Here is a 17,632-nt window from a genome sequence, read left to right on the forward strand (position 1 = left end):
CTAATTGAGGGCTCTGTTTCAGCTTGGCTCCTTTTTTCATTCAAGCTTGCAGGTCATAAGCTGAGCCATTTAATCTGGTGAAGAGACAATCCATGTGCTCAAAGTCATCATAATATTCGTTACAACTGACAGGCACAGATTAGAGCCTGCAATTTCTGTGATCTAACTGCTGTGAGATACGCCGGGCTCCAATTATATCTTAGTCAGTGCCATAAAAAGGATAGATGGGACACATAACAACACATAATGAAACATGTCAAGTTTTACCTAGAACTGCCCATTATTTTTTAAAAAGAACTGACAGGTTAATAAAGCATAATTCATAAGGGTAGAGTTTATTTTCTGTAGCTTTCATCTATTTTGCTGAGGTCGAGGCAGTAATTATCCGACACAGATGTCTTGGTAACATCTAGAATTGTGTTGATGAGACAAGCAACCATCTGAGATTGACTATTTCTGAAACACATGTTCTCAAAGCGTATTTTCTCTCATTTTGCAGCTGCTAAGAGACATCTTTTTGTGGCCAAATACCTACCCCCTCACTAAAGTATTAAAAAGATGCCTCCAGAACAGTTTTTTCATTTTAAAGTGTTTCGGCCTTTTCAAGAGTTTTTTTAGTTGGACCTTTACACCAAATATGGAAGTTCATCAGTTAATTTTCCATGCATCAGTTCTGTGTCTAAACACTGAGTAAAAGAGGCAGAAGCCTGTCCTACAGTAGCTGAAGGTTGATGTGCACAGTTGGTACACAGAGTAAGGATGTTTCATCCAGCCTGTCACTTGTGAATTCTTATCTGCTCATCTGCTGCTACTCTGGAAAAGCTCTAAGCCAGGAACAGGATCTCACTACCAGAAAATTCATTTGCAGAGATTAGCAGAATCCCTAGGAAAGGAGAAAGCTGCTGAATTGTCCTGCTAGGCAAAATTTTGGATCCACTGCCTTGTGCAGGGTCAGGAAGGTGGTGTAAACTGATGACTGTCAGTAGGCAGTAACTGCAGGGCACTCCTTGCATAAGGCACAGACTTTATTGCCAATATCATAAATATCAACATCCTCTTGACTTCTTCAAGGCACTTCCACTAAATCAATCCAACAACCCCACAAATCTCCAGAAAATTACTGAATTTTTAGCCAGAAAGATGACTAAACTGAAGGTTCAACTAGATATTTTGAGGGCAATAAATACCTACATCTCAAGTCAACAGAAGCTGAAGGAATGAAATAATCAAAGAAAATGAAGTCCCAAACAATCCTGTGGAAGTTGGTGGCGCAGACTGAGCTGCAGTTCTCAGGTCATTTCCCCTCTGTAGAAGGCCTTTTTTTTTTTAATGAAGCCATATCTGCACATCTCTGTTGCCTTGCTGAATTAAGTGCACTATAAAAAAAAAAAATAGCTGCAGGACTAGTACCAGGGTCTAATTTACTGAGGCAGCATGGAAATTACTTTCCTCAGATGTAATGAGACACAGGCCTGCATTCCTCCTTGCCATGAGACAATGAAAAGTAACTATTGCTACAAACTCGGAGCTCCCAGGTGCTCCTGCTCTATCCTACCTCAATTTTGAGCCAGGAATAATGATGGAACTACAGTTGTAAACCCAGGATTCTTTTTTAATTTGAATTTATCAGTGCTTCTATCTTCTTCAGTTTCAACAGCTTCAAAACAAAGTCAGACCAGAGAAACATTTGATCCCCAGAAAAAAAGCATCTATCCCAGTGAAGATAAATTCTACCCTCAGAGCATCACCAAATATTTCACTGTCCCTCATCTGCTAACTTTACCATGGCCATAGAACTCCACCCCCAATGCAGAACAGACAGCTGAAAGTCATTAGCTAAGTGTATTGGCTCTAGCCCTGTCCTGGTACTTTGATGGCATCATTTTGCCTTCACAAAATTCATCTTTTCTTCTCCAGGAGCAGAAATTCACCCTATCCTACTTACATGAGTATCACAGCTCCTGCCATTATTATCTGCATAAAAGAATTTAAATTAAGGCTGTGCCTACTCCCCAAGCTCCTTGTAGAACAAGTAAACACCAATTTTGTTCACTGCTGTCTAGTTAGAGCATACCTTTGGGTCCCTATAGACATACACAAGTACCTTTGCCCCTTGAAAAAGAGAGTGCATAACAACTGTAGATGAAAGTGAAGGGCTTGTACACACACTAGTTATTTTAAGTACAATAATGCTTTTATGCTGTCATTATCTGCTGTGAAAGTAGGAAGATCTTCCACAAATAAGCATATTCTGGATTATTTTCATCTCACAAGATGGACAATGCAAGAACCTGGGGCCCAAGGATGCTGCTGCTAATTATAGGAGAGTCATTTTCTGCCTAATAGCACTGTTAGCATCCCCTTTGCAGTGCCTGAGCCCCAGCAGAGAGAGCTGAAAAGCACAGGATTTTTCATTCATAAGCACCTTCTCCAACACACACCTACTTTCAGAATTAGCTTCTGATTTGAAAAGACTGAGGAGAGACAGGCAGATACACAGGCAAGGAGGAAGAACTGGCAGAGCTGTCCCTTTTTTTGCTGCCTTGTCCTGACCACTTGACAGGGAAACGTGATGCTTGTGCTTTGTGGGGAAGAACGATGAGATGAGCTCCTGCACGCCCGGTGTGGCCTCAAAGGAGCACAGAAATCAAAGAGGACAGGAAAAGTAGATAAAAGATCTTTCCTGCCAGACACTCTACCCGGCCAAAAATGTATTATTGTGTATTAGAACTGACCAGAACTCGACCAAACCACCACGAACATAAGCAGAAGGACAAAATTTTAAGTTAGGCAGGTTTGAATTGAGACATTTGTCATGAGTGTTATCGTTCCCTCACATTTAATTCTTTCAGTGTGATCACCCAAATGGAAGATGGACACTACAACGTTAATGTGGACATTTTGCTGCTATTGATTTGTACATCATAAAATTCTAAAATCTGTGCTGAGACTCCATTTGTCTCTAACAGGCTCTTAATATATGCAAATCACAGGCAAGTCATGGTGAAAATAAAGGATAAAAAGTTCCAGACCAGTTTTATCCACCAAAACCCCAATATACCTTCAAAAGACCTTTGAGAATTGAAATGCAGGTTATGTGGATCTGCAGGCTTTATTACAATAATTTCTAAGTAAACAGTACACTTTTAAGGACAATTACTGAAGAAGTGAACAGTCCAACTGAAGACAGAAGCTCTGCCTGCAGCTGGGCTTTGCAAAACTGGACACCTTGTTAACATGCTAATAAATGCAGATCTACCTGGCAGATTAGCTTTTTATATGCATGGCAAGAGTGGGAAGCACTGATGAAGAGGCTGTTAACTTACAAGGTGAATATTCAGTCCTGCTGCATTTAAGCACACAGAAAACAGACCTGTCTTCTGCCAGAAAAGGAAGGGGAAGTGTACTGAAAACATTTTAAACTCACCTTAAATAAAAAATATCATTAAAATTTTGTAAATGGAATTACTGTGACAGGACAAGGGGAGGGGCTTCATACTGGCAGAAGGCAGGGTGAGATGGGCTATTGGGAAGTAATTCTTCTCTGTGAGAGGGGGCAGAGGCCCTGGCACAGGGTGCCCAGAGAAGCTGTGGCTGCCCCTGGATCCCTGGAAGTGTCCCAGGCCAGGCTGGACAGAGCTTGGAGCAACCTGGGACAGTGGAAGGTGTCCCAGCCCATGGCAGGAGCTGGAAAAAAATGAGCTTTAAGGTCCCTTCCAACCCAAACTATTCTATGATTCCATTATTGCCAAATATAACTGAGGAACATTAATTCATTTTTGAACAGCATTTAAAAGCTTTTTGGAAGGGGAGAACAGCTTACAAAGTTTAGCACTTATGAAAAATTAATGTATCATTTCAAAGCAAATCATGAAGAGCTCTGTCCAGAGCTCTATCAGCCCATCTGGGAGAAGTGGTCCCCACTGCTTAGGAAAGGAACTTTTAAGGTCTTGTTGTTAAATAACTCTGATTTGATATTGTAAACATGTTACAGATAAAACTCTCATTCATTAGGCATGAAAAGTACTACAACTCCCTCAGGGCCATCCTCTTCTTTAGGAGATTCCTGTATAGAAGAGGAACATTTTTTTACCACAAAGTGGTAAAGGGCTTGGCCTAAGGATTCTCCAAAAGTGCTTTTTCAAATGGACCCAGGAGTGTGGAAGGCTGAGAGCTGTTCCCAGCACTCCTACTCAATCCACCATCCAGCTCCTTAAAGCTCCAAGAACCACAGTCTTTAACATGCAGAGCTACAGGTAAAAGAGCAGCAGGCATTTTTTAACTGCTGCTGTTTTACTGACAGCCTCGTTTTTGAAATATAAATACATGCTGTTCTTTTGAAAGCCCTGAGGCTTTAACTCAACAAGTTTAACTAATGTTAAAACACATTTGAGTTTGTTTGGAGTTCAGGAGAATGTTAGCCGAGAGCACATTACACAAAAAAATGTGAAGCAAGAGATGTTAATACAAACAAAGCCTCTCCTTCTCCAAGATCCAAATGGTTCAGTAATACCTTGCCACATTACCACAGCAATTACAATACTGAAGGCAGCTGAGGAATCAGCTACTTGAAATAGCACATTTTTGTTCTTCCAATGGAATACACAGAGCCTATGTCTTCTACACAGAGTCTGAAATAAAATAGTACCTTTGGCATCATCAGAGCCTGAAGCCAATAGCTTAGGGTCCATTAAGTTAAAGTCAACACTCCAGCACCTTTTCTCATGCTCCTGTTGAGACAAACAAGAACAATATTGCAAGGCAGTGAGTTGTAATATGATAAAACAGTAAAGGAAAACACACGTGTTTGGTACAATTGTCAGCAGGGACCTGGAGAGAGAAGCTTACTATGTTTAGCAGTTTTTCAGAAAATATCTTCTCCAAATTAGACTAGTCCTTCCAAATTAGACTAGTCCTATCCATATGCTAGGCATGCCAGGAAAGCAGAAAACACTAGAATGGCTTTTTTAAAAATTAAAACTGATTATATTTTTACTTGGAAAGAAAAAAAATTCAAGATATACACATTAAAAACCTGGTTTTGTAGCATTGTTTGACTGGCTGTGGTTCCACCATAAGCTGCTGCTTATCCTAGATCATAGCTGTACCTTTCAATATTAATAAACAACTTTTAAGTATCTCTCAATACTGACAAGATGCCCATTTCAACCACCTCCTCTCTGAAAGTCCAGAAAATCTTCATCTTCCTGCTGAGCAATTAAGTAAATCTCCTGGTGTCTAATCCTCTGTTTTACCACTCAAATAAATATTATTAAAATACTGCACATTCATCCTCAAAACACAGAAGAGCTGTAATTGCTATGCTATCCATCCCACATGAAAGCAGAACATCACATTGAATAAAATCTGAAATTCAGTCAAACCCTTTGTGTAGCCTTCACACAGGCTTACAAGACAAAAAGCTCACAAGGATGAAGTCACTAAAGGGTTTCAGTACATGCAAAGCAGATGTCAATGCCTCTATGCAAATCCAAATAAAAAATTCAAGTAATCTGATAGGAAGCAAAATGAGTTTGTTTTAATATAAGCAACAGCTGGTCGTCTCTAGGTTCATTATTCAGCCTCATAAAGAATTGCAAAATGTATCTGAGGGGAAAACAGACTAGATTTATTCTGTCCAGTATAATTTCTCTTTAATTGAGATATGCAAAGGATTAGTGAAAACAAGCATTATGAAATGACTAAAAAACAATGAGAAGATAAACAGTGGCCTAAATAGGAACTAAAACTTATGTTGAACTGTCAAGGAGTCTGTAGTTCATTATCACTGACCAGTTTCAATGGACACAGCAGCCTGCAGCATTTCCAGCCTCTTCCCAAACAGCCCTCTTGCAACCTCCTTGTTCTGACCACGAGCTCCTCAGAAGCCATTAGATAGAAACACAATGTTTGAGTTTCACAAAGAAACAAAATGCCAGAAACTTCTCCTGCCACAGGTCTCACTGTGGAGCTGAGGGCTGTGTGGGGAAGGAACTGCCTTGTTCTGCCTTGTGCTCCCTTCTGCCAGCCTCACCACTCAAGGCTCCATTTTGCACTTCTGCTTCTTGAGCACCTGCGCTGGCAATCACTTTTACAAAAGGCTTTTGACAAAGACTGAAGTGGAACAGGTATGGAGAGACAGAGGCTTCTAAAGAAAGATGAGACAGCTTCCAGGAACTGCTTTCTCCCTGTGCAGATTCCCTGCCCAAAAGCAGCAGCAAGAAAACATCAACTGCCTCATAACTGTGACAGGAAGACAGAGCTGCCTCCCTCGGAGGACTACGGCTCAATAAAGCTGTGTAGATGAGATGCATTTACCAAACAGGAGTAATATCCATTTCACCCTGTGGAACAGAAAAGCCTTTTGTGGGACTAGAAGCAGAACCTCAGACTCAGTGCTGCTCTCCCAGCACAGTGCATGCAGCAGGGAATGCTCCTTGCTGGTTGTGTGTTACCTGGTAGACCTTGGATCTCTGTCCTGTGAATCCATCCCAAAGGATGACGGTGCCTTCATAGTCACTGCTGGCTAGCAGGTTCTTGTGGTAACTACTCCAGCTGATACAGCTTAAAAAGATAAAGCCCTGGTCAGTCTTACAGTAAATCAATGTACAACACAAAAATCACTTGCAATACATTAGGCAATGAGTATCTTTGCAAAGCACACAGCACCTTGATCAAACCACCCCACTGAAACATGCAACTTAGGGGAAAAATACAAAACCCATCAGAAATAGAACAAACATTATTCCACAAACTAAAAGCAAAACTTTATTTGCTGAAGAGACATTTGCCCCTCAACATGAAGTGCTAGGGTCTACAGTTTTTTCAAAATGCAATTATTTAAAACATTGATTTTTTTTTGCTATTTGAACACCACACAAATTCTCAGAGAACTCAAGGTTTGACCCATTTATCTCTCAGCAATAGACACTACTGTTATTACCATAAACAAATTATTATTATACCATAAAGATAACTACTTACCTAAGAGTAGCTTTATATGTAAAATGCATAGATGCATGGACAGTAAATCAACCTCTCCTGCAGCACACATCTAATGTTATATATATGTACCTATGTGCATATGAAAGTTTGACTTTTGAGAAACTACTTCCAGCTTTCCATAAATGCTAAAAATGGCTTCATACCCAGGACAAAACGGCACTTTGTTTGCTAGGAATATTTTAGGAGATGTTTCTGATGAAGACCTAGAAACTATATCACACAGGTTTTTATTTCAAGCTGAATTGAGGGGCTGTGCAAAACTAAATGATGATTCCACTGGCAAACTCTAAGGATCAGCAGAGAAAACAAGAGCAGCAGCACTGCCAAGTCACACTCGTAGCATTCTGGCACTATGCCTCTACTCTGACTCCCAAAAAATGTGACAGAGGTAAGAAAATTTGTAATACTTGTTCACCAATTTTTGGACCATCTGGCAAAGAAGCACGCCAGTAACTATCAACTGTGAAGTACACAGCAGAAGCTGAAGTGACAGATCCCATTCAGGCAGGTCCTCGAGCAGCTCTGACACAGATAACTAGATCATAGCAGCCTTGGGGCCAAGTTTTAACCAACAATATAAACCAGAAGTCCACAATTCTGTGACTTCTTAGTACTGCTTTGATCAGGGCAGCTACACATTGAAATATGATGTAGATACATGGATACTGATTTAGGAGTATTATACCTTGCTAAATTCTTGGTTCCAGTGTATACTTGCATCCTGTTTTCCTTAATAATTTACACAGAGAAGAGGAAAAATCCTTTTCCTTTCTCATGGTACTTAAACATTTATTTTTCTATTAGTTAAGTAACAGTAAGCAGCACTGGCATTCTGCGCCTGACTACGATGAAACTTAACAGCATTCTTTGGTTTTTAAACTTTATATTCAGAAACTTAAAATTTTATTTACCCAATATAAGCTGCTAAGATGATGGCTGCGGTGATACAGACCACACAATGATTTCCATGGCTTCACCTCTTCCATGATATGTCATTAATGAGAAAATGTTGTAGGCATGAGAGCTGTGCACAAACACACCTTCAAGGAGCCATTGTTACTTCAGCTCTACTTCCATTAGGTACCCACACAGAACAGCAGGTCTTGACAGCCCATGATTTACTAGAAGCCTTACTCCGAGAGGCTTAAGTGACTCCCTGAGTTCCAGATGGAGCTGGCAGGCACTGCCCACCAGGACCATGAGGTGAAGGTTGCAGCAGCCCAGAGTTAACCACATCTGACATCTGGAGCCATGTTTCCAGGTGGAGCAGTCCCTGATGGAAGCAAAAGCAGTTCAGAGGCCTAGAGCTCCACCACACTGAGCTGTGGGCTGGGAGCAGTCTCCAGCCTATGGCAGGGAGGTGGGGACCACACCACAGGAGAGCTTTATCAGCCCAAACCTGTCCTCCCAACCAGATTATCTCCTCTCAAGTCAGAGCTTCAAGGAGCTTAAGAAAAAAAGGAAGTAGTCTGTAAGTGAAGCCATCATGTACAAGCAGGAAGAATACAACCCAGGGCCATATCTTAGAAGGCAATCTCCTATCTGGATGGCTTTGAGAGGACATCAGACAACATCAGCAAGTAAAAAAGGTCCTAGAGGAAGGCTGATGTACTGGTGACACTTATGGGTGGTTAGAGGATGAATGTTCCAGGTGAAGTATGAAAAGGATAATCACATAACCTCATCTTGTCAAAAAAGAAATCACCCCAGACAATGATAACTAAGAATTACTGAGTAGGTAGAAAGATGTAAAGGACATGAGTTCAACAGTTCTGTTCGAGATGTGACAGATTTAAAATACTTAATTGATGGTACAGATGGAGAAAAACATGGTTTGTGTGCCCAAAAGCACGTTCATTAGATCTGGCACAGCAAAGATCCCACTGCAGCCTGACGGTGTTAAACAAGGGGTTAACATTCCTTTGGAAAGCATTTATAGCTAGACTTAGAGGGGAAAACAGGAACTGACAGGTGAAAAATGGTTAGGGATTTGCAGCCACTAAGTGGTTCAATTAACACCCTTTAAGTCACACACACCATAAATCTTTCATTTTTAAGTAACATGATTAAAAGATCATAGTAAGACAAAATCAACTGTGTTCTAGCTCTCTGCCTTAATTCTGCCCTCATCCCCACCCAACTCTCTACAAAGTCTGAAACTAGAGCTTTTCCCTTAACATTGCAATACCTGAGCTTCTTTCTAACTTAAATTCTCCAAAGTAACCTTTGTAGACTGCAATTAAGAGTTAGATCAGGTGGAGGGGAGCTCCCTTTGCAGGTAGTTTTTCAGCAAGGCTTGTCATTTCATAGAAATCACAGAATGATTTGGGGTAGAAGAAACCTTAAATATCCCCTCATTCCATTGCCCTGCCATGGACAAGGACTTCTTCCACCATCCCAGGTTGCTCCAAATCCTGCCTTTGGACACTTCCAGGGATGGGGCAGCCACAGCTTCTCTGACAACCTGAGTTGTACCATCCTCTGAGCAGACAGCTTCCTAACAGGTAACCTAAATCTCTCCTCTTTCAGCTTAAAACCATTCCCCCTTGTCCTATCACTCTCTGCACCTGTAAAAAGTCACTCTGTAAAAGTCCTTTGGTTGTATCCTCTGGCATCTGTGACAATCCACACCAGGAAGAAGGCTGTCCTGGATCTGGGATATGTTTCTCTTCCATATGGCTTTCCTAGGACCTGCAGAGGGCTGAGAACTCACTGCCACATTCTCCTTAAGGGAAGCACTGATCTTTCTTCCATGCCCAACACAGGCAATTTTGCTGAAGCTTTAAAGACATTATTTTTATTGGGTTCCCTTGAGATGCTATCATGGGCAATGAATTGAGTAACAAATTCAAAAAAGGCATGGGGGAGCAAGCTGGAGAAGGGCAAAGGAAAGTCAAAGGTGACATGAACCAAAAATGCAGCTTCCATAGTCCTGAGATTAACTATCAAACCCCTAAAAATTCATAAAAATAACCTTTTGTAGACAACCTTTAGATGGTCTGCAGCCACATCCAGGAGAAATTGAAGTGTGAAGGCTCTGAGATATGATACAAAAATAACTATCTAGGGCTGAGAGAATGTATAATTCACTGGACTAAAAGGCGTTATGTGATGCCATCTTTTATTTTAAGTACAGTAGCTGTATTTTTTTTCCAGTTTTTGCTTTGTTCTTTAATCCAGAGAGAGTGATAGTTACACCCCAGAGATTTATCTTATCAGAAGTTGTGATAGCTTTCCTTCCTAGGAGATTAAGCTGCAGAAACTGTAGTTGAAAGCTAATCACCAACCTCAGAAAAACCCTCCTAACCTCAGCATCTGATCCAGCCACACAGAAACCCTGACCCTGTAAAGATTCATGTGCATCCTTCATTTAATCAGACACACAAGTGGGCCAGCTCAGTTAGCGTTGTCAGTTATGCTGATCTTTCTTTCATGAGACAGTATTTTTATGGCTGATATGTCTCAAATCCAGGCTCAAGCTACACAGTGTCAACATCTGACAGGGAGAGTTAAATAAAGTTAAAGCCTTTAATAAGGCACAAACTCCTGTGGTCTGATCTGCTTCTGAGCACCACGTGCTTCAGGCCCAGTCTGTCACTATGAGCCAACTTATGACTGGTAGTTTTAGGACTGAAATGTTTTTAAGAGCATGATCTACTACTGCAAAGGATATCCACATGAATAACAACACGAAACAAATACTTCAGAGACATATAGAACTACATTACTGTGATGAATGTTTTAAAATAAACCCCTTTTTTCCTAATCAATTCAAAGAAAACCTCTAGTACAGTTAAAGACAAATACTTCTGGAGAAAAATTTCATCTTCTTGCAAAGTGAATCAGTGATTCCAAAAACTTGAATTAATGCAAGTTGAAGGCATATTTCCTTATAACCTGTTTAGTGTCAAACATCCTCTGCATTGGAAATGCAGGCACCCAACACAACCAGCTCATACCATTCCAAATTGCAGAGTCTACAATGAAAACCACCATAAGACAAGTTTTTGCTTAATTTAAACTTAACAGCAAGAAGTGGCTGCCATTTTCAAAGCTGACAGCAATACACCCATGAAGCGCTATTAGGATACAGCAATCACATATTTGATTGACACCAAAAAATGAAAACTGTAAAATATTAGCAGCCTCCTAAAAAAGAAAGAATACTGATGCTTTGCTTTTACTGCAATTGACTAAACAGATGCAGCTGATTTTGGAGGTTTGTGGTAACATCTATCACTGAAGTACAGATGCTGCAAACACACAGTGGTGAGCATGCAGAATACTAAACATGGATTTCAAAAGCATGTTTACCTAACCACACTCACACATCACCTGCTGTAGATTAACGAGGCCTAAAGCCAATTTTTTACCTGAATGCTAGATCTCCTTTTTTTTCTCCCCCTGCGACCTGTGGCAAAACAACAAATCTGCCTCTTGAATAAATCAGAGCAGAGCTGTGGCTTGCTGCTAGCCATTCCTCTTCGTCCTTTCCCATCTCCTACACGGGGGGAGCTGCAGATTAGTGCCTGCCATAGCTAGGGACACAGCAAGTCATAATTAGCTCACAGGGTGCTGTTTATAGCTACTACACAATGCCAGGATTTGTTTCTTGTACTGAAGCTATGAATCTGTAAATGGGATTTTTATGAGGATTTATGTGTCATCTTGTGTTTTTCCTGGAAGCTTATGCCACTGTTGTTCCCAGGGGATGCGATGCACATTTACCAGAAACCCGACACACCGACTTCCTCCCCATCCTTAAAAATAGGGATAAGAAGGCTTAGCAGATGATGAAAAAAGAATGCATTTAAGAAGCAGGTGGGTGTAAAAAAGGGGGCTGGAAAAGAGGAAGAGACTCAGCTACAGCTGGTACCAGGGCTGTGCTCCAGGAAAGCCTACAATCAATTACTGCTGGCATGAAGCTCAAGCTTTCAGCAGGCACCCAGCTGGCACACGGCAGAGCAGGGCTGGGCTGGTGCCAGCCCCGGCCCAGGCACGGGCTTCCCTTCCCGCAGCTGCTCTGGGCCAGACTTGCTCTTGGCCAGACACAAGTCCTCACAAATGCTGTCACCTGTCTGCTTTTATAAAAGCCCATCAGAGCCTCTGCTCCTCTGAAAGCTGAGTCACCAACATCATCACTAATGATTTATGTTCCGGCATCATTGCTCTGAACAAGGTTAACCAGGATCAATTTAACCAGCAGAGACATGTCACCAAATCCCATCTGCACACAGACCCCTGCATCTCTGTCGGGAAGAGAAATACCATCCATTTGCTAGAGCAGAAATATGTTGGTCTTTGATATCAGAAGGGACACTCACGGGTAAAGTCTCCTGGAGAAGCTGCACTTTCACCCAAATTAAGATCAACGGCTTTAAACTGAGGCTTTTTACAAAGAGCAGCCTCCACTTATTTAGATTTTTCTATTACAATATGAGCACATTTTTAGCACACTGCAATATTCCATAATGAAATTGCAGCCTTCATCTCTAACTTCTCCCTCCAGCTATGCCACTTCAGAAAAGCAAGCAATTATGCTGCTCGACGCTGCAGCAGCGAGCCCCAGCACCAGTGACTGGCAGCACAGCTAATGGGTATAGCAAGGATGCATTTGACTGACAGGCCAACTTTATTTGTCAAAGCCAAAAGCACCTACATGCCAAAGGAAGCCTGATATAATTGGAGGAGGCTGATGGGGGAAAAAAACCCCACCATTTATTTCTTCAAAGGAATGAGAGAAACTAGGGCAAGAAAATGAGAGAGGACCTGATCCTCCTCTGCTGAGGAAGAGGGTCACAGGACAGTGCATTTAGCATTGTCATATATACATGCATGAAATCTGAGAATGAGAAAAATCTTGAAAGCAAGCAGCATCTTGGCTGGGGCAAAAAGACAATGAGTAACACCACTGAAGGCACTAATGTGACCCTCCTCACTGGCAGCCCCTGGAGAAGGGAGAATTAACAACTCTACTAATGACTGGCAGGAGCATCAGGGTAGCTCCCCTGTCAAAAGTGAAACTGCAAGTTTGGAATTTGTTTCAAGTTGTCAAAGAAATACCAAACACACATTGCTTTTCCCCTTCTAATTAAAGCAAAAGGGATTAATAGACTGTGAGATGGTTCTCCTGTTATTCTGTTCATCTCCCTGCAAAAATGAAGCTGAAAGGTGCAAACTCAGCTATGACTCAGGTAAAAATGCAGCCCAGCCAAACACTAGCTCCATAATCAGTACAGCATATTCATACAAATCACTCCCAGGCTGCTTTTACCCATTGTGAAATCTAGTCCCAGGGCCAGCTGCATTTACATCTTTCCCTTCATAAAATAGTGTTATGTAATTCCTGGGAATAATGAGCACAAGAACAGGAATGACTGATCTATCTTTAGAAATGTGTCAGCTACAAAACAAAGCGTGACTTTTACACTCTAAAATAGGCTCACAAACATTCCTAATTTTGTTGCACAACATTTTGTTTTCATGGAAGCTGGACTGTTACATAAATTTATTACTTGCACTTTCGTGGGTGCTTTACTGCTTTTAAAATGTAAAGTACCAAATAAAAACAAATTATTTCAACAGAGATGCTGGAGACTTGTATTATAATACTGAATGGGTTTGACTGCCTGTATTATTTACTTCTGAGCTTTAACAGATTTTTTGAATTAGAATTTTTAAGTTATTTCAGTTGAAGTTCTAACATGGCGGTCTATATTTCATTGGTTTAATACAGCTAAAAGATAAACAAATGGCTTTACAGTAATAATAGCACAGAAGCAAAAAAAAACCAAGCAAGGTCCTTTCTCAGGAGCTTTATATTATGAGACTCAGCAGAACAGTACTTCAGGCAGACAAAAATTCCTAGGTAGAAGGTGCCAGTGAGGAACATTTCCTGAGAACTAGCAACCTCTCAGAAGAACAGAAAGGATCTGGTCAATGAAGAGAGAGCATGAAGAACCAGTAACTGTTATGAAGAACTGAGTACAGAGGTTACCTTGGACAAGCTATGACTTTACCTGGAGGATGTATCCACCACTTTGAGCAGGTATCCTACAGTATGTGCAAGAAACACAAGAGCAGTTTACTTCCCTATTGGCTTTTCTCCTCCAGATATGTGGGCTTTGTTCATCCAACCTTGGATGAACCCAGTACACACAAGTAACAGTGCCTGTGCCACCCAATCTCCATCAGCACCTGCATTCCTCCTTTCCTCTCCAATTCCCACAAAGAAAGCAGAACAATTGCTACACATAAACAATCAAGTGGAAAAGGCACTCTGAGTTCAAATACAAATCAATGCCTACCTGATTTTGGAATTACAGGTCATTTCATTCTCAGGGTAGTGAATATCCACTGCATCCTGAATGACTGTACCATACTCATAGACTTTAATCTTCTTTGTCACTCCAGCAATGGCAAAGTAGTCACAGTCTCGGTCGAACTCAATACTGAGGAACAAAAACACAGGTTGAGAACTCTATAAAAATACCCCACATACTTATCAGGAGGATATTTTACCTCCTAAACATCCTGGTATGGCAGAGTTGAAAATCACAATTTGCAGTTTGCAAATACCCAGTTCAGAACACCCTGCTCAGATCTTACACACCCCAACAAGCGTGGAGTTCTTGCTCTAAGCATTGTTCTCCAATCCACCCCCCAACAAACACATCTCCATTTCTGTGGCAGCACAATCACCCTCCCACAGCCAGGATATTTGTTCACGTGCTCCAGAGGTTTTTCAGTTCAGCCATGCCATCTACACTGTGTGATAGTAGTAGGTCAAAGCCAACAGCTTGTCCTGGAAACATGCTTAACATTCCACGGCATGACTGTCCATTGATTCCTCCTGTGTACAACAGCTTCAAGAACTTTTAAAGTGCTAATGCAGAGCAAAGCAGTATTTGTGGGAAAAAAAAAACCCTTCTAAATTCCCTGGGTAACCACGGGGGGTTGAAATCAGATCATCAGTACTGTAAAAACAACTATGACTTCCATTTAGGGTTGCTTGTGCAAACAGAGGCACCTTCTTTCTTAACCCACAGGGCAAGTTTGTAATAAATATCAATGAAGCTGGAAGTAAAAGCAGTCAACTTATAACAAAGTTAAGCTGCAAATGAGAAAAGCCTGAGGTTGTATGTGAAATACATCTAAGAGAAAGGCAGGCAGCAGGTTACAAACAGCTAATGTCATTCCTGCCTTCACAGCTTGGAAGGGCTTGAGAGAAATCTGCCAGATATCCAGCAGCTGGGGAAGTAATCCTACTTCCCAGGAGGAGCTTCTGCCTTCCTGCAGCCCATGGCACTGCTGGCAGGGCAGGTACAGATAGACCTGTCTCCTTTGAGGGCATCAGCCTCAATGAGACCCCTCCCCAGAAAGGGTGGGGCAGCATCTGCCCTCATTCACAAGGTTTCCATGATCAGTAACCAGCTGTCCCAAGTCTTCTGACTAAGCAATCAATCTGCTGTTTAGAGAGGTCTCTTTTGGAGTTCTTCCACTCACTAATTCATTTCAATCCCTGCTGTCTCTATCACTTGTTTTTTTTTCCCCCCCTCAGAATCCAGAGTGTTTATGAACAAGGGAGGAAGTTCTTAATGGCAGCAGGAAAAACTGAGTTTACACTAATTCCACATTCAAAATCCTGAGAGCAGGGGTATTTAAGGTACCTTTCTACAATTAGAAAGCATTAAACCAATTACAAGAAGAGAAAGGGCCCTTCAGGCTGCCTCCATTGCTGTAACAGCAAGAGATTTCCACTCCTCAACAGAGCTGAGAAGTTGAAGGCAATGCAATGTTTCCAAGGGAAGATAAATTTAAACACCAACAAAATTTAAGTCCTTGTAAGAAGATATCATCAAGTTATTTTTAAACTATGGAGAGAAAAGACTGTTGATATGCAGTCTGTGGCTTCACTCCTCAACAGAGCTGAGAAGTCGAAGGCAATGCAATGTTTCCAAGGAAAGATAAATTTAAACACCAACAGAATTTTCAAGTCCTTGTAAAGGAGATATCATCAAGTTATTTTTAAACTATGGAGAGAAAAGACTGTTGATATGCAGTCTGTGGCTATAAAATAATTCAATGAAGCAGCTTGAAACTTGGCCATTTAACTCAGGCACCCAAACTTCTCCCAGGAGTGGCAGGAGATGGCCCCACTCACTAGTGACTGCTAGAGAAGTTAGCTGGGTGCAGCCTGCAAAATGATGAGCCTCCAAAATGCAGGGAGGAACATGCTTATGGCTGGGGAATTAAACAAGCATGCAGGCATCTATTTAAATAAAATGGGAGGGAGAAAGAAGTCACCTAAGCATCCAGGCTGCTCTCCCCACTCCCCAGATCTACACTAATCTAAATCACTTTTTATACACACAGGATGAAAACACCATTCAGGTCTGTCTTGTTTTGTCAGCTCATCCTATTCTGCGGAAGAACTTTATAATCAAAGCCTCTATAACAATACAACGGATTTACTTGTACCACAATCTTAATTGAACTGCTGTCTCCTCTCCTGTTCTCTGCCCTGTGGATTCAGGTAAAGCACAACTAAGCTGATGGCAGTGATTCATCTGCCTGGATTCAATTTAAACCCTCAGCCTTCTGCTGAAGAAAGAAAAATAATGCATTAGAATGTCTGGTAAAAAGCCAAGTTATTAGAGCAGAATAGAACCTCTCTCATTTGGGTTGGGTTTGCTTCTCTAGTATTAATTCAATTTTTTTTAATAGAGACATGCTGTAGACAAAACAAATTAGTATTTAAAGATGCCCATAAAAGTTAACACATCATTAAAAAAATAAAAAGCCTTAAGTAATGGAATTGTCAGACCTGTGACCTTCAAACAGCATCAAAGACACTGCAGGGAGAAAAAGAATGCAGAAATAAACCACTACCAGTACAGACCAACACACACCTGCACCTTGGCCTCCCACCACCTGTGCTCAGTCCTGGAACAGCCAGTGTTCCCACTTTCTGCCAGTCAGCTTTTCACCAGTAATTTACAAATAAAAATAGGAACAATCTAACTACTTAATCGAGTGGATTATATGCCATATAAAACTGCTCCTAGTATTTGCAAAGCTCTGCTTACACCTGGACTAATCAGCATTAGGACAAACAGCCTACCTGTACAGCAACCATTATTTTAATGCTTTTTCTTGCAAGTCTTTTAAATACACTTAGCATTATGCAAGCCTTGTTTGCATTTAACTGGCTCGTGGGTACTCCTGTACCTGCTGCTTGAAGTCTTTGTGTCAATGTAAGCGCTTGCTTATACACAAGCTTATCTATATGAAAATTCACCAGAGAATTTAAGTTTTGTTTTGTCTTGTCAAAAGACTCAGAGCCAGCTCAGAAAGACAACATTCTGCTTTGCAGGTGATACATTTCCACAGTCCAAGTCATTTCCTCATTAGCACAATAACAACATGCAACAGAATAATAGGAAATAATTTAAATCTCCAGTGGAATTACTTTCTGGACCAGCAGTGGTGCTTGCTCCTCAAAGATGTACTTGTTAAAAACAGTTATCAATTCCTCCTTTTTGTTCAGCCTATTTTTAAACTCCACATTTCTGACCAAACAAGACTAATCAAATTTCTACAAGGAATCTTTTGGGGACATATGAAC

At 41.1% G+C, this 17,632-nt stretch overlaps 1 protein-coding gene across 2 annotated transcripts in view; it reads right to left on the reverse strand.

The window, feature by feature from the left end:
• Positions 1–17,632, reverse strand: part of COP1 (COP1 E3 ubiquitin ligase) — a 124,406-nt gene that overhangs the window by 56,934 nt on the left and 49,840 nt on the right. For both annotated transcript variants that reach the window (XM_039730279.1, XM_039730278.1), the window contains exons 12-14: positions 14,313–14,456; positions 6,456–6,564; positions 4,649–4,730 (exon numbers count right to left, since the gene is read on the reverse strand). In XM_039730279.1, coding sequence (XP_039586213.1) covers positions 4,649–4,730; positions 6,456–6,564; positions 14,313–14,456 — 335 coding nt within the window. The remainder of the gene's footprint in view (positions 1–4,648; positions 4,731–6,455; positions 6,565–14,312; positions 14,457–17,632) is intronic.

The sequence above is a fragment of the Passer montanus genome, unplaced genomic scaffold (assembly GCF_014805655.1).
Source record: "Passer montanus isolate IOZ18808 unplaced genomic scaffold, ASM1480565v1 scaffold71, whole genome shotgun sequence".
Lineage (NCBI taxonomy): Eukaryota > Metazoa > Chordata > Aves > Passeriformes > Passeridae > Passer > Passer montanus.